We start from the raw sequence: 25,686 nt of genomic DNA on the forward strand, positions 1-25,686 counted from the left end.
ATTCCATGTTAATTAAAACTTCTTGAATAATTAGGTGTTTAAAAATTTTTTTTTCTTAATTTATGAGAGAGAGACAGAGTGTAATAGGGGGAGGAGCAGAGGGAGAGGGATAAGCAGACTCTGCACAGAGTGTGGAGCCTGATTCAGGGCCAGATCCCAGGACTCCAAGATCATTACTTGAGCTGAAACCAAGAGTCTGATGCTCTGCTGACTGAGTCATCCAGGCACCCCCTGAAGAATTAGTTTATATAACCATTAATGTTTTATTCAGATTCCTTAAGTTGCAAGAACTGAAACTCAGTCAAATTAGCTTGTGTGTGGATCAGGGGGACAATCATTTAGGTGCAACAGTAAGGGAGACAGAGATCGTGAGGATTCATGAACGGAGCTTATTATAAAGCTGAACCTTTTGGGAACTGAATCAGGAAAGCTGTCAGGAACTGGGGTGGCCCTCTCTCCCTCTCTCATGGGCCACGTGTACTCTTCTTTCCTATTACCCCTTTCTTTCCCTATACTTTGCATATCTTTCCTTTTCCTCACAGCATCTACATATTTTTACTGCTTTATAATTTGCTTACACAATCTATCACAGCCTCTTCAGTTTTTCTCTGTGGTGATTTCTCTCTCTCCCTTTCTCTCCCTTTCTCTGTCTGTCTGTCTCTCTCCTCCTCTCCCTAATTTTTCAGAAAGAGAGTTAGTGCCAGGTTCTTCCTAAGCTATGGATAAATGTATCTGTAATTTGTTAACTTTGCTCTATCTCCATGGCTACTATTTTGGTCAAATGACTATCATTCTCATGTGAATTAGTACAATGATTTTCCTACCACCATCTTCCTCCACTCCCAATTCATCTTCCATACCCTTTGGATATTTCCCATTGCCATGTTAAAGCATCCTTAACATCCTTATAACATCCTTATAAGACACCTCATGTTCTAGCCTCATGACCTGGTGCCTAGGTACCTTACCAGCCTCATTTCTTCTCAATACTGTACTCTGGCTCCTATCACACTGAAATTACGTAAGTTGCCTAAAACATGCTGTGTTTCCTCTTATGTCGGGTTATATGCTCTTCCTTCCATCTGGAAACTCTTCCTCTTCTACAACTGGCCTTCTCTGAGTCTTCAGCTCTCAGCTTAAACATCACTTTTCCAGGACGTCTTCCTTGGTCAGGTTACTTGACTATGGTGCTATATGCTCCCATAGCACTGTATTTTCCCCACCATCACAGAACAATTAATGTTTGTGTATTTAATTGTCAGTCTTTCTAGGTAGAGTGTAAGACTTATGAGAGCAAGGAAAACGTCTGTTTTGCTTACCATTGTATTCCTGGTATATAACAGTCACTTAATAAATATTCAGTAAAGGAGTGTAGGCCCTTTCCTAGGTAACTGATACTATTAGTTATTGGGAGCAGGGTCAATTAGGAACATATGGATCTACCTTTATTCTAACTAATATATCTTTTTTTTATTTTTAATTTTTTAAATTTTTATTTATTTATGATAGTCAGAGAGAGAGAGAGAGAGAGAGTGAGGCAGAGACACAGGCAGAGGGAGAAGCAGGCTCCATGCACCGGGAGCCCGATATGGGATTTGATCCCGGGTCTCCGGGATCGCGCCCTGGGCCAAAGGCAGGCGCCAAACCGCTGCGCCACCCAGGGATCCCTAACTAATATATCTTTAGCACGTATGTGAGGACAGAGGTTTCCCTTAGTAGGGGCTGTGGTCCTGTTAGGCAACACAACTGAAACATTTAACACACGTTACCCAAAATCTGATTTGTCTTTGTGACCAGGAAGATTGAACGACTACTAGGTTGTGGGAATCCTGTGAAGCTCAACCCAAAGCAATTTAGTGACTGCCCTCTGCACTCCCATTGTAACAAAATGAAAATCCCAGCTCCTTGCCATGACCTGTAAGCATTCACATGATGAGGCCTCTCTGTGGCACTCTCAGCTCACCCCATTCACTGTTTCTCTCACTATGCTCCAGCCTCCTCAAGCCCTCAAATAACCCCAGGTGTTTTCTATCTCAGGGTCTTTGCACTTGCTGTTCATTCTGCTTGGAACTCTCTTCTCTAGATCATTGCACAGTGAGGTCTCCCTTTACATCCTTTGGTTCTTATCGAAAACAAAACTCTCTTCTGAGAGGCCTTCCCTATAAAACGGCCTATGTAATATGGCCCCCATTCCTTCATAATATTTTTTTTCCTTCATAATATTTATCACAAACTAAAATTATCTGGTATGTTCGCTTGTTAATTCTCTGCCAGCCCCCTTGAGAAGGTAAGCTCTAGAAGGGCAGAGAACTTATTTGATTCATCCTCTGCTTACAATTCTTACAATACTGTAAGAATCTAGAACAGTATTTATGACAGCAGTTGCTCAATAAATCACTGAATGGATGAATGGATGAATAAATGAATAGGAAGGCTTGGGCTGAGAGTTGACGTAGGGTTTTTGTCATCTGAGCCCTCTTCAGCCTTCCACTGCTATACTGTTTCCTGAAAGAAACCCAAGAAGGAGACAGTCTCGCCAAATGTATGCCAACTATCCCTGACAGAAGCCTAGGTACCAACTGCTCTTCCCTGCAGACTCCTCCAGGATCCCTCATCTTTCCCTGACCCATTCCTGACCTTGACCTTTTGTCCTGACAGCCCAGGGCAGTGTCAAACCTCAGCGGTCTCTTTTCTCCTGTTGGCTGGGGCCGTTTGGAGGAATACCCAGGTTCCTATGGTGCATGTGCAGCAGAAGCTGCATGAATATCAAATAATACTTAGAATCAGAAAGAGGGTTAGTTAGAGCTTTATAGTCCCTGGACTTCTTCCCATCTCACTGTCCTTGATGCACACACATGGGCCAGATTCCTCATTAGTACCATGGATGTAAAGTCGACTAATATCTCAGGATGCAAATAACCCAAAAAGGTACGATTTTGCAAAAAGATTTAAATATGCCTGTGTCAGAATGGTCCACTTGTCACATGCTTATGCACCACCATTCCACCGCTTCGTCTCTAAATCCGGCATTAAACCCACTCCAGGGGTGGTGTCTCCAGGCCCAGCGAAGAGCCACCGATGCAGCCAAAACCAAATGATCTGAATTCCCTTTGAAATTGTAAGGCCTTTGCTGAGGAATGACGTGGTGGTCCCGCCAGAACCCGAGAAATACCTTTGGGGCGCTTTGCACAGCACACGGGCCAGGCAGGAGCATTGTGTACAGGTCGATCTTGGAAACGGATTGCCTGGTCATCCAGCAAGTGAAGCACTCTGCGTTTGTCTGGTTGAGAAGAGATAAAAAGCATGGATTAGACAGACTGAAATGTGGCCAACATTTGGCAGGGGCTTTCCAATGAAATGAAAAGGTCCTAACAAAGAGTGGAGCTTGCATTTTCAGATCTCCTAGGAGAGAGAATTTGGTGGCTGTAATTAGAAATTTTATATCAGGTGTTAGATTCACAAAATGGGCAGGCCGCTCTCTGGAAGCCTGACTGCTGAGGACAGAGAATCACTGTGCTCCCGGCTGGCTCGGGGCGGCCCGAAGGGAGGAACCAGCGGCTTGGTCTGAGGACCAGACCTGGCTAAAGCCCAGCACGTCGAAGAGCAACAAGTTATCCAAGAAGAGGCAAGGGCCAGGCACCAGAGAATCTGAAAAGACAAAGAAGCTACTGTTCTGCCCTGATGAGCGCCAAGAAACCTCCTTTAACCTCATTGCTTGTATTTGAACATTTAGCAGTAAACTCATCCTTATGCCTTTAATAGTAAAAATCTTCTGGCCCAGGGTCGAAATCAGATAACGGGAGGATAAATGTATTTGAAAGTCAGTGGAAAAATGGGAAGGAATGATGATGTAGTTCTATTAAGAAGGCTAAATGGGCTGGGAATTTGGTGGTTTTGAGGTGGATTCAATTCTTCATTTCCTGGCACTTGGATATTTATCTCTGCCTTTGCAGGGGATACAGTGACTCATTTGCACACGGGGTCATACAGTACTTTCTGGATTATGATAAACATTCAGAGAGACAAGGTTAAGGTGATCCAAGGCCAGTTTTGCCAATTGAACTATAATATTTAGTTCATTAGGTGTTTTCCTAAATTAAATCAAATCAGTAGACATTTATCAAACATCTGCCTATCGTATGAGGGCCCAACGCACAAAAATGAACAAGATTTGAAACGCAAGGAAATGAAAAGCAAACCGGCAGCATGGAGATTGTAGCTAATCTTTTCTGAATTGTCTCCATGGTTAGAGACAGGAAGGGAACTAACTTTGTAACAGCCAGAAAGGAAATTTTTCTGGGAAATCTCCCTTCATCTAGCCAAAACAAATATTTAGATCTGGGAGAAAACAAAAGTTGAAATGAATGTAAAACTGATCTTCACGTTAAGATGCTAGGAAGGTCAACCAACATCAATAAAAATACTGAATCTTTACAATGGAGTGAGAACTAGTTCTATGAAATTAAAATGACATGGCCAACATTCATGGAGACAAATTTAAACATATATTATTCTATGCAAAAAATGTTCTGTTGTCCTCACACTTTTTTTTCGTTGTTGTTGTTTAGGGATATTAGATATAGAAGAATGTTTAAAAATATATTGTATTTGGCAAAATCTATTATGGACTCCTTGTGTAACAACTGAAGCCATGTGGGTAATGGTATAATTAAGTGGATTTGTATTTGGTTAACTGACCATACCCCAGCAGCATTGGTTTGTTGAATAATGGCTGCTGCATCCCAGAAGATTCTTTTTTCTTTTTTTTTTTTTTTAAAGATGTATTTATTTATTTGGGAGAAAGAGAGAGAGTGTGCATGCAAGGGAGGGAATCTCAAGCAGACTCCCCACTGAGTCCAGAGCCCAACATGCAGGGCTCCATCTCACAACCTTGAGATCATGACCAGAGCCAAATCCAAGAGTCAGACACTCAACTGACTGAACCACCCAGGCACCCCATCCCAGAAGATTCTTGAAGGCATTAGGCTATTGGGGCTAACTGAAATATCACAGATCTTGGCTTTGGATTGGAATTATATTGACTCTATTCAACAAACACTAGCTGAGAAAAGCAGGAAAGGACATTTAGAGTGTATGTAATCCATTCATTCCTCCAGCTACCTTAAATCAGGTTATACCATCAGAAGACTCTATTCCAGGACATTAAGTGAGCCTCTCACAAAATTGTCTTTGTTGGCCCCAGAGGGCTCTTGGGAGGCAAGGCTTTCAGAAAAAAAGGGGTCTGAAAACTACCTGATATGTTGGAACTTTTGTAAAAATAAATGGAGAATCTTTATAAGAGGTTACAGGAAGAAAAAGAAATGGAGAGGCACCTGGGTGGCTCAGGGGTTGAGGGTCTGCCTTTAGCTCAGGGTGTGATCCTGGAGTCCCGGATCAAGTCCCACATTGGGCTCCCAGTGGGGAGCCCTCTGCCTGTGTCTCTGTCTCTCTCTGTGTGTCTCTCATGAATAAATAAACAAAATCTTTAAAAAAAGAAAAAGAAATAGAAATTACTGGAAAAACTAAAAGCTGTGTAGGAAGGGATTATGTGATTAATATCTTTCTTGGTTCTGCTCTGAATGACAATTATATAAATTATAATATCGTTAGCATTGTTGAGCACTTAAACATACTTTAGTGGCAGTTTACCTGAAAATCATCAGAATTTTTTTTTTTTTTTTTTAGAGAGAGCTTGTGCACATGAGCAGGGGGAGGGGCAGAAGGAGAAGGAGAATCTTAAGCAGGCTCTACATTCAGCATGGAGCCCAACTTGGGGCTTGAACTTGAGACCCTGAGAGCATGACCCGAGCCAAAATCAAGAGTCAGACACTTAACCAACTGAGCCACTCAGGGGTCCCCAGAATTTTTAAAATAAACTTTCATTTTAGAATAGTATTAGACTAACAGAAAATACTATAGAGATAGTAGAGAGATTCCTATATGTTCCACACTAGTTTCACCTATTATTAATATCTTTTATTAGTATGGCACATTTGTCACAATTAATGAACAAATTCCGATACATTATTATTATTATTAAAGCCCATGCTTTATTCCAATTTTCTTAGTTTTTACCTTGTGTTCTTTTTCTGTTCCAGAATCCATACAGGATACCATCTTACATTTAGTTGTCATACCTCCTAGGGCTCCTCCTGGTTATGCCAGTTTCTCAGACTTTCCTTGTTTTCGATGACCTTGACATTTTGGAGAAGTCAGCTGCTTTGTAGATGGTCCCTCAGCTGGGTTTGTTGAGTGAGATTATGAGTCTGGAGGAAGATCACAGCAGCAAAATGCCATTCTCATCACATTATATCAGGGGCATTGACTTCTTACTGCTGATATTAAATTTGATCACCTGGTTGAGATAGTATTTGTCAGATTTCTCCACCGTAAGACTTCTTCCTCCACCCTTTCTGTACTGGATTCTTTGGAAGGAAGTTACCATGAGCAACATACACTTAGGGAGCAGGGAATTTATGCACCAACTCCCTGAGGGTAGAGTACCTACATAAATTACTTAGAATTCTACCTGAGAGATTTGTCTGTTCTCCCCAATCTATTTATTTATCCAAAAATTTATTTACATCAGCATGGACTCATGGATACTTATTTTATATTTTAGGTTATAATTCAGTACTATGTTATGTATTTTGTTACTCAGATTGTTCCACCTTTCATCATTGGGAACTCTTTCAGTTGATCCTTTGACATACCACACTCCATAGGTCTTCCCTTCCCTTCCCTTCCCTTCCCTTCCCTTCCCTTCCCTTCCCTTCCCTTCCCTTCCCTTTCCTCTCCTCTTCTTTCCAACACTTCCCTACATTCTGGCACTAAAAAAGATGCCCAGGTTCATCTTGTATGTTTCTTGTCCCAGTGCTAGAATCAGGCATTTCCCCAAGGCAATGAATAATGATATTATAAACCAAGAACCAAGATCTAGACCCTAAGTGTGCTTGTTGCTACCAGGGGAAAAGGATCATTGCTCCCAGGCCCTGTCCAGATGATGGATCAAGGAAATACATGTGCATGTACTAATCAGAGTTTATTCACACACACACACACACACACACACACACACACACACACACCCCATATAAATATTGCTCTTTGTAACCATCTGTATCTGTTAAGTAAAAGTGAGTTCATACTGATGTGTCCAGCTCTAATCCACTACCACAGGGATTATTCTCACCTTGCTTGTTTATGACATGTTACCCCATAGTGAGAAACCAGGCTCCCATATCTTCATCTACTTACTTACCTGTTCAATTCCTTTTCTTTTTTTTTTTTTTTTTAAGATTTTATTTATTTATTCCTGAGAGACACAGAGAGAGGCAGAGACACAGGCAGAGGGAGAAGCAGGCTCCATGCAGGGAGCCCGATGTGGGACTCAGTCCCGGGTCTCCAGGATCAAGCCCTGGGCTGAAGGCAGCACTGAACCACTGAGCCACCCTGGCTGCTCTTACCTGTTCAATTCCAATATACATGTATAGTGGTTTCAGAATTGTTGACCTATACTCCCTTGGGGGAAAAAATACTGGAATAACTAGACTACAGTGTTTATACATCATTTATTTTGCCTTTCATCTTACAGATGAAAGTTACTTAGATCAGCACCCATTATACTCACACCCTTTCAGTGTGGTTGTTTCATACATTGTAATACAGTTAGTTAGATGATTTTGTCACATTCTGCATCTCCTCCTAGGGTCTTTTGACCTCCTAAATAATTTTTTGAATTTGTAGACAATAAGGTTCACTCCTTGTTCTGTGAAGTTCTACGAGTTTTTATGAATGCATGGTGTCACGTATCCACCATTGCAACACCATATAAAAAAGTTTCATCATCCTAAAAATCCTCTGTGCTTCAGCTTTCCAATCCTCCCCACTTCCTGAGCCCTTGGCAACCAGTGATGTTTTTACCATCTCAATAGTCAGCTGCTTTTGGAATGTAATAAAGTGGAATCATATAGAATGTAGCCTTTTCTGACCGGTTTCTTTCACTTAGCAATATGCATTTAAGATTCATGTCATTGAAAAAAAAAAAAAAGATTCATGTCATTGCATGGCTTGATAGCTCATTCTTTTTTATTGATGAATAGGAATATATTATGTGGATATACTAATGTTTGTTTATTCTGTTACTTATCCAACATACTGAAAGATGTATTGGTTGCTTCCACTTAAAAATTGTTTTAATAAATTGCAAACTTAAAACAAATAAGCAAAAATTACATGACTTCTGAAAAACTTACTGTAACACTAGTATGCACTGAAAGAAGTAGAGCGGTTATCACGTTAGTTGCTGTACAACATTGTGTAGTGGTGAAGAACATGGGCTTTGAATTTTGGACTGTATCTCCCAAGATGTGAGCGGAGCTGCATTACCTAAATGTGCTGGGCCTCAGTTTCCTTGTTTGTAAACACGGAGAGTGATTATACCTATAGAGTATTAAACAGTACTTGCCTTGATAAGCGTTAGCTATTATTATAACCTATATTGTTTCCACACTGCATGTAACAAATATTTTAACTGTATTATTTTATGCCTTCCTCTTATGCCTTCCAACAAGCTTTCAAAGGAGTATGATTTGTAGATGGAAAACCTGAAATGCAGAGGCCATAAATCAATGGAATCAGGACTTGAACTGAGGTCCACAGTATTGCAAAGGCTCTGATCTTTTAACTTTACTATAGTGATTCTCCAGAGCATAAGAGGAGCCCCCTTTTATTCAGCTGTAGACCAACCGTACCAGGAACATCATCTTCACTTTGAGTTGCTGCATTTTAAGAAGGGCCACCTGGGTGGCTCAGAGGTTGAGCATCTGCCTTCAGCTCAGGGCATGATCCCGGGGTCCTGGGATTGAGTCCCACATCGGGCTCCCCACACAGGGAGCCTGCTTCTCCCTCTGCCTGTGTCCTGCCTATGTCTCTGCTACTCTCTGTCTCTCAAGAACGAATAAATAAAATCTTAAAAGAAAAAAAGAAGGGCCATCTAGAATATGTGAAAGAGTAATTAGAATGATGAAACATCTAGAAACTCTTTAAATGAGGTGCTACTGAAGGAACTAGGGATGATTGGTATGGAAAACAAAAAGTCGGGGAAAAAATATAGTAAAATGGTAAAAATATGTGTCTCTTAATGGTGGGTTAACAGGTAATTTTATTTTTTCTTTGTGTTTCCCAGATTTTTAAAGAAGAACATGTTTTCCTTTTGGTTTGCCTTTAATTTTTATACTTTTATAATAAAAGAAAAAACACTAACAAATCATAGTTAAAAGGAAAAATTGAGTGATGGATGTTAACTAAACTTAACCTGGTAATCATTTCATAATATATACATATATCAAATCATTATGCTCTATATGTAAGTTATACAATATGATGTCATTTGTATCTCAATAAAACTAGAACAAAATAATAGTTACATATAAATATCCAGCACAATATTTACCCTTATTTTTTAAAGATTTTATTTATTTATTTATTTATTTATTTATTTATTTATTTATTTATTTATATACTTATTTATTTATTTGAGAGACAGAGAGAGAGAGAGAGAGAGGCAGACATAAAGGCAGAGGGAGAAGCAGGCTCCATGCTGGGAGCCCGACGTGGGACCCGATCCCAGGACCCCAGGATCATGCCCCGGGCCAAAGGCAGGCGCTGAACCACTGAGCCACCCAGGGATCCCCAAGGCCCTTTTTTAAAAAATGAGTTACTCAGGTTTTATTTGGATATCTAAAACTGAAAATTTTGAAATGTGTATTTGGAAACATAATCATTTTTCTTGTTAATTCTATAAATACAGTGCACATTGAGAAGAAAGAAAGAGAAAGAAAGAAGAAAGAAAGAAAGAAAGAAAGAAAGAAAGAAAGAAAGAAAGAAAGAAAGAAAGAAAGAAAGAAACTTTAATGTGAATCTGTGAAAGACAGATTAGATGTATTATTTATGACCTCAGAAGACAGGTTAGGCCCAATGTGTGAAAAATATCCTGATGTACATTTGGGCTCAAAATAAATGAAAATGGCTGATGGGTGAGGAGGCCGGCCTTCCTGTGCCAGAAAATGTTTAATCACAGGCTGGGGTCAAACTAGAGTAGATGACCTCTTAGGACCTCTGAGATGTCTTTCAGCACTTTTTTTTTTTAAGATTTTATTTATTCATGAGAAACACAGAGAGAGAGAGAGGGAGAGAGAGACAGAGACACAGGCAGGGGGAGAAGCAGGCTCCATGCAGGGAGCCCGACGTGGGACTCGATCCCAGGTCTCCGGGATCAGCTCCGGGGTGAAGGCAGCACTAAACCACTGAGCCACCCAGGCTGCCCTCTTTCGGCTTTTCTTTCATAACCTGGGCTTCTACTAATGATCACAACAGGTTTTTAACTGTTTTAGCTCACAATGCACAAATCGATGCTGCTAATATAAATGCATTTAGTTTATCGATCTTCAGGCGCCCAAAACACACTTAGCAATTTGCTTTATGTATGAGAAGAAACAAAGCCCTGTTTCCTTAGAATCTAATTGAGAACATCTCATTCAAACCAGTTTGTACTGGTTGCCTAGGGCTACTGTAATAAATTGGCGCAAACCGGAGGCGCCTGGGTGGCACAGTCGGTTGAGCAACCAACTCTTGGTTTCAGCTCAGGTTGTGATCTCAGGGTTTTGAGATCAAGTCCTGCATCATGTTCTACACTCAGCACAGAATCTGCTTGTTCCTCTCCCTCTGCTCCTCCCCCACCCCCACTCTAGCTCTCTCTCTCAAAATAAATAAATAAATTAATTAATTAATTTAAAAAAAAAGAGGTTGGTGAGATACTTTAACCATTCTCTTTCTGACATTGACTCCTTCCTTATCTCTGCCAGTCTTCCTGCTCCATCTGCTTTCTTTTTTTTTTCTTTTTTTAAGATTTTATTTATTTATTCATGAGAGACACAGAGAAAGAGGCAGAGACACAGGCAGAGGGAGAAGCAGGCTCCACGCAGGGAGCCCGACGTGGGACTCATCCCGGGCCCCCAGGATCAGACCCTGAGCTGAGGGCAGATGCTCCACCGCTGAGCTCCCCAAGTGTCCCTGCCCCATCTGCTTTCTTAGGAGTCTCTACTTTCACTTCCTCCAGGAAGACTTCTGACCACTGCTGTCTTGTTCACCTTTGCAGGCCCAGCATTTAGTGTGGTCCCTGGCATGTAAACAGAGCTGAATAAATATTTGTTGAAAAAAATAAATGAATCTATGAAAGGAGGCCATTAGTGTTACCCACCTTTCTTTTGGGTTACTGAGAAGTGGTTAGTTTTCAACGATGCCTGGGGAATCTCAGGAAGATGAGACTTTATTTATAGAAGGTCTGTTCATACCAGGAAACCTTTCCATTGAAACCACACCACAAATATTTAAAGAGAATGAGATGTTGAACCTAAACTGTTTTTTAATTCTCAAGGCACAGGAATGTAGGGAGTTAAAGACAAATGCCATGATTTTAATTTAATTAATGATGTTAATTTAATTAACATTGAGCAATGTTGGATGGTGGAAATTTTTGCTGTGCCATGTTTTGGAATGAGGAGGATGGAGCTCTTCAGATGGAGGCTCCATCATGTAACTAGGACAGGGGTGGGGGGGTGAAGGACATAAGAGGCTTTATTCAGACTGTTAGCTTCTCTTGCTGTACAGAAGCCCCAGCTGGATTTACCAGAGATAACCTGGCTTATTAAAAGCAGTTTAGGGGCACGTGGGTGGGTCAGTTGGTTAAGCATGTGACTTTTGATTTTCAGGCCCTAATCTCAGGGTGGTGAGACTCAGCCCCACGTTGGGCTCCATGTTCAGCACTAAGTCTGCTTGAGGTTCTCTGTCTCTCCTTCTGCCCATCCCACCACCTCTAAAAAACCCAAAATTTAGTTTAAATGGCACATTTTGAGGCTTTGCAATTCATTTAAAAATTGAAGTGTTGTCTTAAGACCTAGCTAGTTGCTGGGAAACCACCTCTTCCCCCAATAGGTTTTTGAGAGGTAATTCATGTTTTCAAAAACCGTAAATGGTGTTTTTGAGATGGAGGCTTGATCTTGAATTGAGTGTTATTTTTACCTGGGATTAGGGTCTCTGAGGCTCATGCTCTGAAGTAGAATTTCAAGGTTTTTCGCTTCTTCAAGAGAGTTAGTGGATGTATGGGGCTTGTTTTCCTCTACTGACAGCCTGACTGCTGGGAGAGAATCACCTAAACCTGACTCCCTACCCCAATCTTAGTGGGTTTGACGTTGAACAACAGTCCTCAAAAACTTACTTGGGAGAGTGGCTGGGGAAAGGAGCCTCAGGACTAGTGTTTGTTGGGTTACAAAGTAACCATGACCACCATCGATGGAATATTCCATTTCTGGTTGAGGATTTTATAAATATTTGGAGTTGCTTTTGAGAAACCCCAAGGAGAAACACGGACAGAAAAGACTGAAATTATGGTTTTACCATTTAGAGGCAAAACGACAGAAAGCTATAGTTTGTTTCCAGCGCCTCTGGTGGTTTTAGCACCTCGGTCAACAACAAACGTGGAAACACTCACCGGGGCCCAGCCTGCGGCAGGCAGCACATCAGCACCGGCCGCCTTAGTGGGCAAAGGACAAGACCAGGGACAAAGTGGAAGGCCAAGCTCGCACTCAGGGGAAGCAGTACTTAGCAAAACACGCATCAACTCACGTACAGCAAGTTAGAAGATGACGGATGCTGTGGAAAAGGGCAAAGCAGGGAAAAGAGAATGGAAGGTGGGGGTCGACTGCAGTGAGGAAAAGGGAGTCAGGGAGGCCTGGGGGGCTCAGCGGGGAGCCTCTGTCCTGGGCCCAGGCTGTGACCCTGAGGTCACGGGATCAGTCCCACGTCGGGCTCCCTACATGGGGCCTGCTTCTCCCTCTGCCTGGGTCTCTGCCTCTTTCTGTGTGTCAAGAAAGAGAAAGAAAAAAAAGAAAAGAAAAAAGAAAAGAAAAGAAAGAAAAGAAAAGAAAAAAAAGAAAAGAAAAGAAGAAAAGAAAAAAGAAAAGAAAAAAAAGAAGAAAGAAAAGGAAGGAAGGAAGGAAGGAAGGAAGGAAGGAAGGAAGGAAGGAAGGAAGGAAGGAAGGGAGAGAGCCAGGTAGGCCTGCCTGGGGAAGGGAGGCTCCTGCAGGGAGTGAGAGGGGGACTACTGGGGGCCCCCGGGGGCAGGTGGGGACAGCAGGAGGGTGCCTGAGGCGCGGGAGGCCCGCCGCAGAGGGGACAGAGGCCAGCAAGAAGGGAAGGCCAGGGGGATGCCCGGGTGGCTCAGCGGTGGAGCATCTGCCTTCGGCCCAGGGTGTGACCTCGAGGTCTCAGGATCGAGTCCCGCGTCGGGCTCCCTGCATGGAGCCTGCTTCTCCCTCTGCCTGTGTCTCTGCCTCCCTCTCTCTCTCTCTTTCATGAATAAATAAATTAAAAAATAATAAAAATAATTTTTTAAAAAGGAGGGAAAGCCAGAGGAACGGTGCCGAGGGCCTCCCCGCAGCAGCTCCGGGTGGGAGGGGAGCCCTTGCAGAGGTGGGAGGCGGCGGGGCGGCCCCCAGGACAGGCACGGGGTGGGGGTGCACCTGCCATCGGCCAAGGCCCGGGCGTGGCCTGCGGGCCCAGGGGGTCTCTCGGCTCCTGGACGGTGCGCGGGCGGGGGCCAAGCAGCAGGGCGTCTGCACCGGGAGCACGAAGGCACCAGCTGGGGGCGGGCGGCTAGACCCGCAGGTGGGCTGTGCCTCGGAGCCCCGCCCAGGTGGAGGCGTAACACCCCCCCCCCCACCGCGCTAAGGGCAGCGAGGCGCCCCCCTTGCCCTGGGGCTCGCAGGCCACCTACACCCCAGGTCAACCCCGGGCACCCGCTTCTCGGGCGCCGGGTGGGCCCTCCTCTCCTGAGCCTGCTCCTGGAGCACCCTGCAGCACCCTCCAGCACCCTGTAGCACCCTCCAGCACCCTGCAACACCCTGCAGCACCCTGGAGCACCCTCCAGCACTCTGGAGCACCCTGTAGCACCCTCCAGCACTCTCTAGCACCCTGCAGCACCCTCCAGCACCCTGTAGCACCCTCCAGCACCCTGCAACACCCTGCAGCACCCTGGAGCACCCTCCAGCACCCTGGAGCACCCTGCAGCACCCTCCAGCACTCTCTAGCACCCTCCAGCACTCTCTAGCACCCTGCAGCACCCTCCAGCACCCTGCAGCACCCTCCAGCACTCTCTAGCACCCTCCAGCACCCTGCAGCCCCCCGACGGAAGGCCGGGCTCTGGGCCAGTGGGCCGGCGCCTCCGCGGCCCGCTCACCCCCTGGAGCAACTCTGCCTTCCCCCAGCCCCTGGGTCGGCTCCCCAGTGGCTTCCCCCAGCGGCTCGGCTGCTCAGGCCCGCAGGTCACTAGCAGTTGTCTGGAGGTCACAGAAGCAGCCAGGAGGCTGGTCGACAAGCCTGCGTCCAGGGGTCAGGTCTGCAGGGGAGGCCATTCATGGTGGCATTCAAGGCCCCTGGCTTGGGTGACCCGACCAGGAGGGAGTGGTGGACAGGAGGACCAAGATTGGGCGCAGGCCCCTGTGTAGGCGCAGGGTGGCCAGGAGAAGGCGGCCGGAGACACTGGGAGAGGGCAGGAGGAAGGAGCAAAACGGAGAGAGCCCGGCCGGCTGGAAATCTGGAAATTGCAGCAGAGGACTGCCCTCCAGGACACGGGAGGACTGAGGCCCCGGCGCCCTCACCTGCAGCCACGCGCTGGTTTCCAGGGATTGTTACACCCGTGGGCTGCTGGGGAAGCCAGGGTGAAAACTAATTGCAAAAAAAAAAAGGATCCCTGGGTGGCTCAGCAGTTTAGCACCTGCCTTGGGCCCAGGCTGTGACCCTGGGGTCACGAGATCGACAATGTCGGGCTCCCTGCATGGAGCCTGCTTCTCCCTCTGCCTGTGTCTCTGCCTCTGTGTGTGTGTGTCTCAGGAATAAATAAATAAAATTAAAAAAAAAAAAAGAAATAAAACTAATTGCAACAGGTCTAAGGAGAGAGCGGGATTGAGAGCAAAATACCCAGCTAAGTCTGCAGGTGTTTTGCCGCCCGGGAGCAGAGAAGCGAGGCAGTCGCTGGTGAGGCAAGTGGGGCGAGAATGGTTGAAAAGCAGGGAAGTAGCAGCAGGCCCGATGACAGCGGGGAGGGGGTGGCCTGAGGCTGCCAGGCCTCGGATAGCTGGGGCTGCGGGGAGAGAACCTTCTGTGGCCCCCAGCAGGGGAGGAGCAGGGGAAGGGCACCCAGGGCCTGAGACAGAGGGATTCCTCCTCCTTCTCAGTGAGTTAGAAAGCAAGGTCCCAGGTTGAAAGTGGGGATGGGGGAGGGGGGTTTTGGGGGAAGGTGTTGGAGGTTTGGAGAAAGAGGAAATGGTAGGAAGGTGCGGGCGAGGACAGTGGGGAGGGCGGGAACAAGGGGGCACAGCCCTGTGTGCAGCTGCAGTAGCCCCCTGTGTGGTCTGGCCCAGGGAGTGGGCCAAATCAAGGTAAGGGCAGGGAGGTCAAGGGTGTATATGCAAGGCAGTGCTTAGAAATCTCCAGATGCCCGCCTGCAACCTCTCTGTTAGTCTGCTAAAACTCTTACAACAAGATACCACAGACCGGCTTAAATGACGCACACTTACTTTCTCAGGGTTCTAGAGGCAGGAAGTCCCCAAGATCAAGGTTTGGTTTGGTTTCTTCTGAGGTTTGTCTCATTGGATTGCAGAAGGTCCCCTTCCGGCGGCTGTCATTATTCTTTTCTTTTCTTTTTAATATTTTATTTATTTGAGAGAGAGAGAGAGAGCACACAAGCTGGGGAGAGAGGCAGAGAGAGAGGGAGAAGCAGACTCTCTGAGAGCAGGGGGCCAGACATGGGGCTCCATCCCAGGACCCCCCACCGGGATCAGGACCTGAGCTGAAGGCAGACGCTTAACCAACTGAGCCACCCAGGCATCCCTGCCTTCTGTATTTCTGTAAAAACACCAATCAGATTAGATTAGAGCCACCCTAACAGCCTCATTTTAACTTACTCACTTTGAAGGCCCAAATATAGTTACATTCTGAGGTTCTGAGGAACTGGGCTGTAAGGGCCTCATGACTGCAATTTTGAGGGCACACGACTGAGCCCATAACACCCTCCATCTACGCAATGAATCCCAGAGAATCATCTCAACACAAAGTTTTATTGTACTTTAACTTTCCACCCCTAGAATACAAAACTTATATAGATCCTTCCTTTGAGGCCCTTCTGGTGGAAGGAGTTGTTTTCCTAAGGGGCAGGGTTGGCATCCTCCGTATGCTCCAATGCTTGCAAACTTTTTCAATCCACAGTAAAAATATATAATTTATATTTGACCCGGTGCACACACACATAAATATGTAACTGGAAAGTCTGCACAGAGCAGTGCAATGTGTTTCGATGTCCAAGACAAATTTCCGTCCTTTTCCATTTTATATTTCAAAACCTCTATGGAAATATCTGTTAGGCATCTCAAATAAATCACATTGACACAGTTATATGTAAATAATAGCGTAGCAAGGAAAGAATTGACTATTGATTTAACAAAAAATTGGGTTCTGTGCATTGAGAGGACAGAAGAAGGGGAATGGGGCATGGAAGAGAGATGAAATCCTTATTCAGCGCAACAGGAAAGAGATTTCTAAAAGAGTTGGAAAAAAGATATAGAATGTATGCGAATTACTTTAAAATAGGGAAACAGGGCAGGCCGGGTGGCTCAGGGGTTTGGTGCCACCTATAGCCCGGGTTGTGATCCAGGAGACCGGGAATCGAGTCCCACGTCAGGTCCCTGCTTGGAGCCTGCTTCTCCCTCTCTGTGTCTCTCATGAATAAATAAATAAAATCTTTTATAAATAAATAAATAAATAAATAAATAAATAAATAATAAGGAAAGCATAGGAGAAACCGTGAAGAATGTCGAGCGTAACTGCCAGTAGGGAGCTGGATATCCTTCATAGTTTCTTCTACGCTTTTGAGCAGTATTTCACTTTTTGATCTTTACATATGTTGCTCGGTAAAAATAAAAAAATAATTTTAAAATGCACATAATACATGTAGCCACCTATTTTGCTTACTCTTAGGGACAGGCCAGTGGAGTTTCTTGCTGTATGCTTCCATTCCACCTCTTACCAAAAGTTTGTAAACTTCTTTTTACTCCAAATCCCAAACTTTGCATTAGAAAGTGCTTGTATTTTAGACCAGAGGTTCCCAACCCCTTTTCGATGCATGAAGATATCTCTTTCTTTAAAAACAGAGACAGTAGTTCTGCAAAAGAAGACTGTCCACTTCGTGAACTATTAAATAAAGTTCATAAAAAATAAAAATAAAAAAATTAAGAGAGAAGACAGGATAAATAACCAGTGGCTAAGAGCACAGACCTTGGAGCCAGACTCTGTTCAGATCCCAGCTTTGGCGCTTATCAGCTGTATGATTTGGGGCAAGTCTCTGAATTCCTCTGCCTCCTCAGCTTCGTTATCTGTAACATAGAGATAATAACAATACTCACCTCCAGAAGGTGTTGTGAAAATTCATGGAGTTCATTTTTTTTAAGTGCTTAGACCAGTGTCTGGCATGTTAAATACGTAAAATTTCACAAGAAGGAAGTACTTACCCTTTTGAATCGATAGATTGGGAAACTACTAAATTCGGAGTTACCTTGAGTTATTTATTAACTATTAAAAATATATATGATATTCCTATCAGTTATAAAATAATTCGTATTTTCTTTATCACACCAGAATCTGCAGTTTGCCATAGAGTATGCCTGTAGGAAATGTTATTTCTTGTCAGTCTATGGACAACGTTCAATACGCATATGACTTTGTGATGAATCTGAAGAGGTCTGGCATTCACAAGACACATATACTGTCCATCTACTAACCCTCCATGCCTGCAAAGTAGGACCTATAATTGGTCATTTTTAAGTGATTAGGGTTTTAACTGATTGTATGTGGAAGCTACACTAATAGGATCTCCCCACTCCCTGCACCAGAATCATGCCCAAGATGAACCTATGAGAAGAAAACCAACACAGACTACAGTTGAGCCCCTCAGAAACTTAAGAAATCACTGACCAGAGCTGCTGGCAGGTATGCTTGGAATACAAGGGTCATTAGGAAGCTTAAATCTAATGTATTCCATTGTCTGAGAATGGACCATATTTAGAGAAGGGTTTAGCCAAGAGCAGAAGTAGGGAATGGTTGGAAAACAAAAGGTGTCCTCAGGTCTCTTGCATGGTCTGGGGACACAGATATTCCAATCTCTTTACTACAAACATCCGTATGCTATGTGGATACAAATCCTGATGGTTAAAAAAAAAAAAAAAAAAAATCCTGATGGTTGCATTTTTTTTTTAAAAATCTATATTCATTTGTTATAATCCAGGTTTACCAAGCCACATTCTGATGATAATTGGTCTTCCTGTATAAGTTTGTCCACAAGGAAAATTGTGCTTGGCACTAATATTTTTTATTGTAAATGAATAAATCAGCATTCTGGATTGTATAGCAGTTGCTATGAATGGTTTTGTTTTGTTTTCGCATGAGTCCCTGAGGAAATCCTCAAGTCTGGGTACCCAGCAGGAAGCAGGCTAAGCACCTCCAAGAGAACAGGCCAGAGGTCAGGATGACAGAATGAAGGAGACACTCCAAGCTGTTGTCTGTAGGTGACATCTCTCCATCTCATCTTTGAAAATCACAGCTTGGCCCCATACAGAACCCGCATCCCCAGTACTGTTGCAACTTTGGGTTTTCCTGATAGGGAGAGTTTCCAACTACATTGCTCTCTCCAGGAAAAGTGAGTTGAGGCGGAGTTTGGGCTTTCATTTGGAATCTGTGTTGTATTGATTATTTAAACCATTTTCATACACTACCTCTTACCTGCTATATTTACTCATTCACTTCCAACAGGCATCTTGATCAGTGAGCAAAACACTTTGTTGGGAGATAGATGGTTATAAAGATGGATTGTGAAGCCGTAGAAGCAACCCCAATGTGTGCGGATGAATGAATGGATAAGCACAATGCGATGGCTATACGTTAGGGAATATTGTCCGGCCTTAAAAAGGAGGGAAATTCTGACACGTGCTAACACAGGGATGGGAGTGGAGACATTACACTAAGTCAAATGACACAGTCCCCAAAAGACGAATATTGTATGATTTCATTTATATGAGGTCCCTAGAGTAGTCAAAATTTGGAGACAGAGGGTAGAACGGTGGCTGTCAGGGGCTGGGGCAGGAAGGAAGGGGGACTTGTTGTTCAGTGGACACAGTCCCAGTTCTGCAAGATGGAAAGAGGTAATGGATGATGGTGAAAGTAGCATAACCACATGACTATGCTTAAGGCCCCTGACCCTACACTTAGCCATGGTTAACACGGTCCGTTTTAGGTTATGTGTGTTTTACAACCATAAAGAAAAAGAGGCAGATGATGGCTCTTGTCCTATGGTGCTTACAACCCCTAGGAGAGGCCAAACAGGAGGGTGGGGCTAGCACTGTAGGGATGCACACTAAAGACGGTTAATACTGAGACCAGCCCATCTCACAAAGAAACTGATAGAAGGGGGCATCTGGGGAGCTCAGCGGTGGAGCACCTGCCTCCGGCCCAGGTCGTGACCCCGGGTCACGGGTTCGAGTCCCACATCGGGCTCCCTGCAGGCAGCCTGCTTCTCCCTCTGTAAATAAAATCCTAAAAAAAGAAAAAAGAAACTGATACAAGATGTAAGTTGTTATGCAAATTTCCCGACAGGCTTAAAACCCCTCCCATTGGTGCTTGAGCCCTGAGCGCCCCGAGCCTGCTCCCAGGGCTGCACAGCGCCGCCGCCCGCAGTGCACCGCCAGGCACGTAGGGGGCGCTGCGGCCCCGCCTCTGCTCCGCGCCCCCCCCGCCCCGCCTCGGTGGCCCTCACTTCCGCTTCCGGAGCCCGCCTCCGCGCGCCGGGGTCTGCGCAGTCTCCGGCTTCCGGCCCGCGAGCAGCATGGCGGCGGCCTCGGGTGGGGAGAAGGAGAAGGAGCGGCCGGGGGGCGGCGCGGGCGCGGCGGGCGGGAACAGCACGCGGGAGCGGCTGCTGTCTGCGCTGGAGGACCTGGAGGTCTTGTCGAGGTAGGGGCGTCGGGCGGGCGGCCTGGCTGGAGTCGGGGAGGCGGCGCTCCGGAGACCGCGGCGGGGTCGTGGCCTCGAGGTCGCAGCCCCACGAGACCCGGACGCGGCCTCTTCCCCCCGCACAGCCCCCGGGGGACGCTTGATAGCGGCGGTGACCCCGGGACCCTGACACTGGGAGATGGGGGGAGGGGGGACCTGGGGGGGCGCTCGGTGACCTGCAGGGACACCCGGGACCTGACACTGGGAGATGGGGGAGGGGGGACGTGGGGGGGCGCTCGGTACCTGCAGGGACACTCCGGGACCTGACACTCGGTGATGGGGGAGGGGGGACCTGGGGGAGCGCTCAGTGACCTGCAGGGACACCCCGGGACCCCGGCACTGGGAGATGGGGGGAGGGGGGACCTGGGAGGGCGCTCGGTACCTGCAGGGACACCCGGGACCTGACACTCGGAGATGGGGGGACTGGGGATCTGGGGGGGCGCTCGGTACCTGCAGGGACACTCCGGGACCTGACACTCGGTGATGGGGGAGGGGGGACCTGGGGGGCGCTCGGTGACCTGCAGGGACACCCCGGACCCCGGCACTCAGAGATAGCTGTCACCTATTTCCATGACTGTGTCCCAGCGGCTAGGACCTAGTCAAAGCAGATGCCATCCTTTGTCTACAGAAGCCACTTAACTTGATTTCCATTCTACTCCTCTTAAAATCCATTTTCCAGGTAGCTTAGCAATTGCTTAAAAACATAAATCAGGTCATGTCATTTCCATTTAAAATGATGCATCAGTGGGGCGCCTGGGTTGCTCAGTCAGTGGGGCGTCCACCTTGGGCTCAGGTGGGTGCAGGGTCCTGGATTGAGCCCTGAATCCGCTCCTTCCTCTGCCTCCCCCTCCTTCATTTTTTTTTTCTCTCTCAAAATAAAAAAATCTTTTTAAAAAAGTTAAAATGATCCAGTCGCTTTCCATTGTACCTGGAATGAAATGCTGATTCTTTACCATGACCTGTGAGGCCCTCACACAGCCTGGCCCGCCTGCCCTCCAGACCCGTCCTCATTGTGTATCCTGCTCCTCGGTACTGACTGCTGTGTCCTGGCCACCCTTCCTCAAACCCATCTTTGGGCCCCTGAACCCGGCTTTTCTCACTTATAGAAGCCCTCCCTGACTCCACCAGTGTGAGTGGCCAGACAACTCACTGACACACTCTAACACTGCTTCAGTTTCTTCCCAGCCCTTCTTCTAACTCTGGTTTGATTTACCTGCTTTCTTGGTTTTTCTCTTCTGTATTATAATTTAAATTCCTTTGTTCACTTTCATAAGCTAGGCATCCAGAAAGTGCCTGGCACACAGTGGAAACTTAAATGTTTAATCAGTGGGTGAATGAAGACTTTCCATTGCCATATCCACTTTATTCATTAATTAGCTAGCTAGTGCATGCATAATGGTATGAGAACCTCAAAGTGGGGAAGGTTGGGTCCAGTTGGCACCATCCAGAAAAATAGTTTGAGGCTGGCAGTAAGGAAGATGGAAATATGAAGGTGAAAATAGTCTGGCGGCCAGTGAGAAGGTACAGGCTTTACTGGGGCTGACTGGTGGTGTCCTGTTGCTAATTGTGCATCTGTACCTCTTGCATAATTTCTGGAGTCCCATCTGTCAGCAAGTTTGAAACTAGTGTATCAGGATATTACCTGATACATATTTTATACTCCTCTTTATACTAGTTTTCATAAAGGAAAATTGGCATGTCTAGTAAATAAGCATTCCAGAAAGATAGGACTTTATTATACATTAGAATCCCTTAGTTGATACCTGTTTGGTTAATTAAAAATTTCAGTTCACATAGAAAATCATTTAAAAAATGATTCATCTACTCCTTAATTTAGGGGGTTTTCTTGCATAAACCACCCATAATGCCTTGTCCACCAATTTCTAGTGTGTTTCGTTAAAGTGAAATGAGGGGTGCCTGACTGGCTCAGGCAGTAGAGTATGCGACTTGATCTATGGGTTGTGAATTTGAGCCCCACCTTGGGCATAGAGATTACTTTAAAAAAAAAAAAAGTAAATAAACTTAAATGCTTATCAAGCAGTCTTAGGGTAGACTTGCTGAATTTTCATGACTTTGCAGTTCTTTGCAGGCAGCTGTTGAGTCTTTCCCAAGTATTCAGTTTAGGTTTTTATGGAAATTACTCTTTTCTGTTGACAGTCATATTTCGTTGGTATTTATGAAATGGATATTTAATATATTTAACTATACTAGTAAAGTAAAACTTGCATAACTGGATCTGGTAACAGACATAACTGAGTCTTGGTGAGAGAGTACCGCTTAGCTGATGAGAGCCCAAGCGCACGGTCACTGGGCAGGGGCTCTGAATACTCAGCATGCTGTGGGTGCCATGAATCTAGCAAGTCAGTTAGGTAGAGATCAGTTAATAAAGCTTCTGTTGTATTTTGCAAAGATGTTTTTGTTTTTCTTTTTTAGAGAACTTATAGAAATGCTGGCAATTTCAAGAAACCAAAAGTTGTTGCCGCCTGATGAGGAAAACCAGGTAAGTGGTTTCTTTTTATATTACAAACAAGAAATCCCCATTATTTGTGCAATTTCCCTATTTACATTTACTTTGTGTGAGAACAGGAAGATTGGATTCTGTTAAATTATAGATTACAATTTTTAAATTGATACTTCGAATCACTTACATAGGGTAACACTGCTTGAGAAGAAAAAAGTCTAAAGGTTTAGCAGTATTGTTTTTTCTTCTAGTTACACATTTATTCGTTTTTGTCTTTTGAATTAACCAACTAATAAACTTGTTAAATGGAGGTTAAAACAATATTTGAAATAAAAAAAGTTAATGCTGTCATAAACTACCTTTTATTATATAGACCTGGTTCCCCTAATGCAACTTGAGAAGTAATAGAAATTAAAGAGCATACAACTGTTAACAGAAGTTATTTTGTGGAGGTTAAATTTACATGTTTTTATTTTCTTTATTCCTTTCTGTGCTTTGTAATTTTCTACGGTGAGCAGATTTTTTTTTCTGATCCAAAACCTTTTTTAAATTAATTAATTTGTATTATTTATTTACTCATGAGAGACACAGGCAGAGGGAGAAGTAGGTCCTCTGTGGGGAGCCCGATGTGGGACTCGATCCCAGGACCCCGGGATCACAGCCTGAGCTGAAGGCAGACACTCAGCCACTAAGCCACCCAGGAATGATCCAAAAACTTTTTAAAGTTAAGAGGGCAAATGTCATTTTATGTGTTTTCTACTGTAATTTAAAAAAAAAAAAAAAAAGTTTTTTTAAAAGAAAACAGCTGGGAAAGATTAACCTTTTTAGTAACAGGAGACATCTCATAGATCTCTTCTCCCTCCTCTCTGCCCTATTATTATCTTAGTTTTATTTTATGATATGTTTTGAGGGCAGAGAAATTCAATTGACTGATAATAGAGAAGTATCATAAAACTTGTTTTCTTCAACGATTAATCCCTTCAGGTGGAGACGGGGAATTAGATACGCTACAAGTAGTAAAAGCTGGGACTTTGGGGGAGATTAAAGTTGTTTTTAGTATGTTGTTTGTTTTTAGGAAAAGCTTATAGAGAAAAATGCTAATAGAGGAATGCCAGTCTCAGATACTTTATTGATAAATACATGTAAAATTAAGTAAGTACTTACTACAAAATGAAATACAGGTTTTGACTTTACTTCCCAGGCACACAGATTATTCAATAGGTCATAACCAAGACCTGCCTGGTCAGCACTAACTTTTCTTATACTTTTTAAGGACTAGCAGTTCTGTCCCTAAAAAATAACAGTACCTTGTCACATAAAGTTGTTGTGAGGATTTACGATACTGCATGTTAAGTACAAATAAGGAGAGCTCAGTAATGGATAATTGTCATCGTCACTACCCAGGGAAAGAATTAAACTTTATACTTAGTGTTGTGAATTCCTGTATAATTTTCAACGAAAGTACTAAATATTAGTTTGGATGTGCCCATATGAAAATTTATTTTTGGAAATTGCTCTTTTTTAAACCATCTTCATCATAAAACAATAGTATGCATGACATCACAGGTCTAATATGAGTTATGTATTTTCTTGAACATAATAGCAAAAATGTGCAACTGTAAAAGTTTTTTTAAGTATCAGACATTTATCATAATAGTATTTCTGCAGTCAGCTTAACTCTGAGACAGCCATAATGAAGCATTTACTTAATTATATTGTCAAGTTTCCTTATATAGTTTAATATTTTACTCATTTATTTGCTATATTTATTTATTTATTATATTATTATTATTATTTATTTTATAGTTGATTATATACAATTTTGTGACTTTAAAAAATGTACATTTTGTCATGTCTTTGCATCGTGTTTAGCACTTCAGGCTTTTAAATTTTTTTCTACTCTTATTGAGATAACAGTAGAAATATAACATCGCATTAGTTTAAGATATGCGACAATGATTTGATACATGTATGTATTGTGAAATGATTATCACAGTAAGTTTAGTTAATTTACGTTACCTCACATACTTAAAATTTTTTTTTCTTAAGAACTTTTAAGAAGATGTCAGGGAAACTGTGGCACCTTTTCATGTACCTGTTGGTGATTTGGGTGCCTTTGGAAAAATTTCTATTCTGTTTCTCTGTACATTTTTAAGAACTTTCTTAAAGTTGCTAAAATTTACTGTCTTAGCAACTTTCAAATATACAATGCAGTATTGTTAACTGTACTCACCATTTCTGTACATTACATTTCCGGAACTTATCTTATAGCTGGAAGTTTGTACCTTTTGATCATCTTCACCCATTTTGCCCTGGCAACCACCAATCTGATTTGTTATTCTTTGAATTTGGCTCTTGTAGATTCCACATGTAAGTGAGATCATGCAGTATTTGCCTTTCTCTGTCTGACTTATTTGACCTAATATAATGGCCTGAGGGTTCATCCATGTTGTCACAAATGACAAGATTTCATTCTTTTTTATGGCTGAATAATATTTCTGTGTGTGTGTGTGTGTGTGTATATACATTCCACATTTTCTACTAGTTCGAAGGGATACAGGTACCCAATGTTTTTAGCAGTATTATCAGCAATAGCCAAATTATGGGAAAAGCCCAAATGTTCATCAGCTAATGAATGGGTAAGAAGAGGTGGTGTATAGAGGTGCTTACACACACACACACACACACACACACTAGAATATTACTCATAAAAAAATAATGAAATCCTGCCATTTGCAGCAATGTGGATGGAGCTACAAAGTATTAGGCTAAGTGAAATAAGTCAGAAAAAGACAAATACCATATAATTTCATTCATGTGGAATTTAAGAAACAAAACAAGTGATCATAGGGGAAAAAAGAGGGAAATCAAGAAACAGACTCTTAACTATAGAGAACAAATTGATGGTTACCAGAGGGGAGGTGTTTAGGAGAATGGGTGAATATAGGTGATGGGGACTAAGGAGTGTACTTGTGATCAGCGAGTATGATGTATGTATTGTACACTTGAAACTAATATTACACTGTATTGCTACTAACTGGAATTTAAATAAGAACTAAAAAAAAAAAAAATAC

The 25,686-nt window shown here is 43.7% G+C and overlaps 1 protein-coding gene across 5 annotated transcripts in view; it reads left to right on the plus strand.

Moving 5' to 3' along the window:
- The window catches only part of MED4 (mediator complex subunit 4), a 56,199-nt gene that overhangs the window by 21,768 nt on the left and 8,745 nt on the right, over positions 1 to 25,686 (plus strand). For 4 of the 5 annotated variants that reach the window (XM_038569520.1, XM_038569521.1, XM_038569519.1 and 1 more), the window contains one exon: positions 22,585 to 22,651. In XM_038569520.1, the coding sequence (XP_038425448.1) occupies positions 22,598 to 22,651 (54 nt within the window). In that variant the 5' untranslated portion in view covers positions 22,585 to 22,597. Of the gene's footprint in view, positions 1 to 19,959; positions 20,113 to 22,584; positions 22,652 to 25,686 lie in introns of those variants that run through there. The other variant, XM_038569517.1, reaches the window with a different exon arrangement.

The sequence above is a fragment of the Canis lupus genome, chromosome 22 (genome assembly GCF_011100685.1).
Source record: "Canis lupus familiaris isolate Mischka breed German Shepherd chromosome 22, alternate assembly UU_Cfam_GSD_1.0, whole genome shotgun sequence".
NCBI classification, from domain to species: domain Eukaryota; kingdom Metazoa; phylum Chordata; class Mammalia; order Carnivora; family Canidae; genus Canis; species Canis lupus.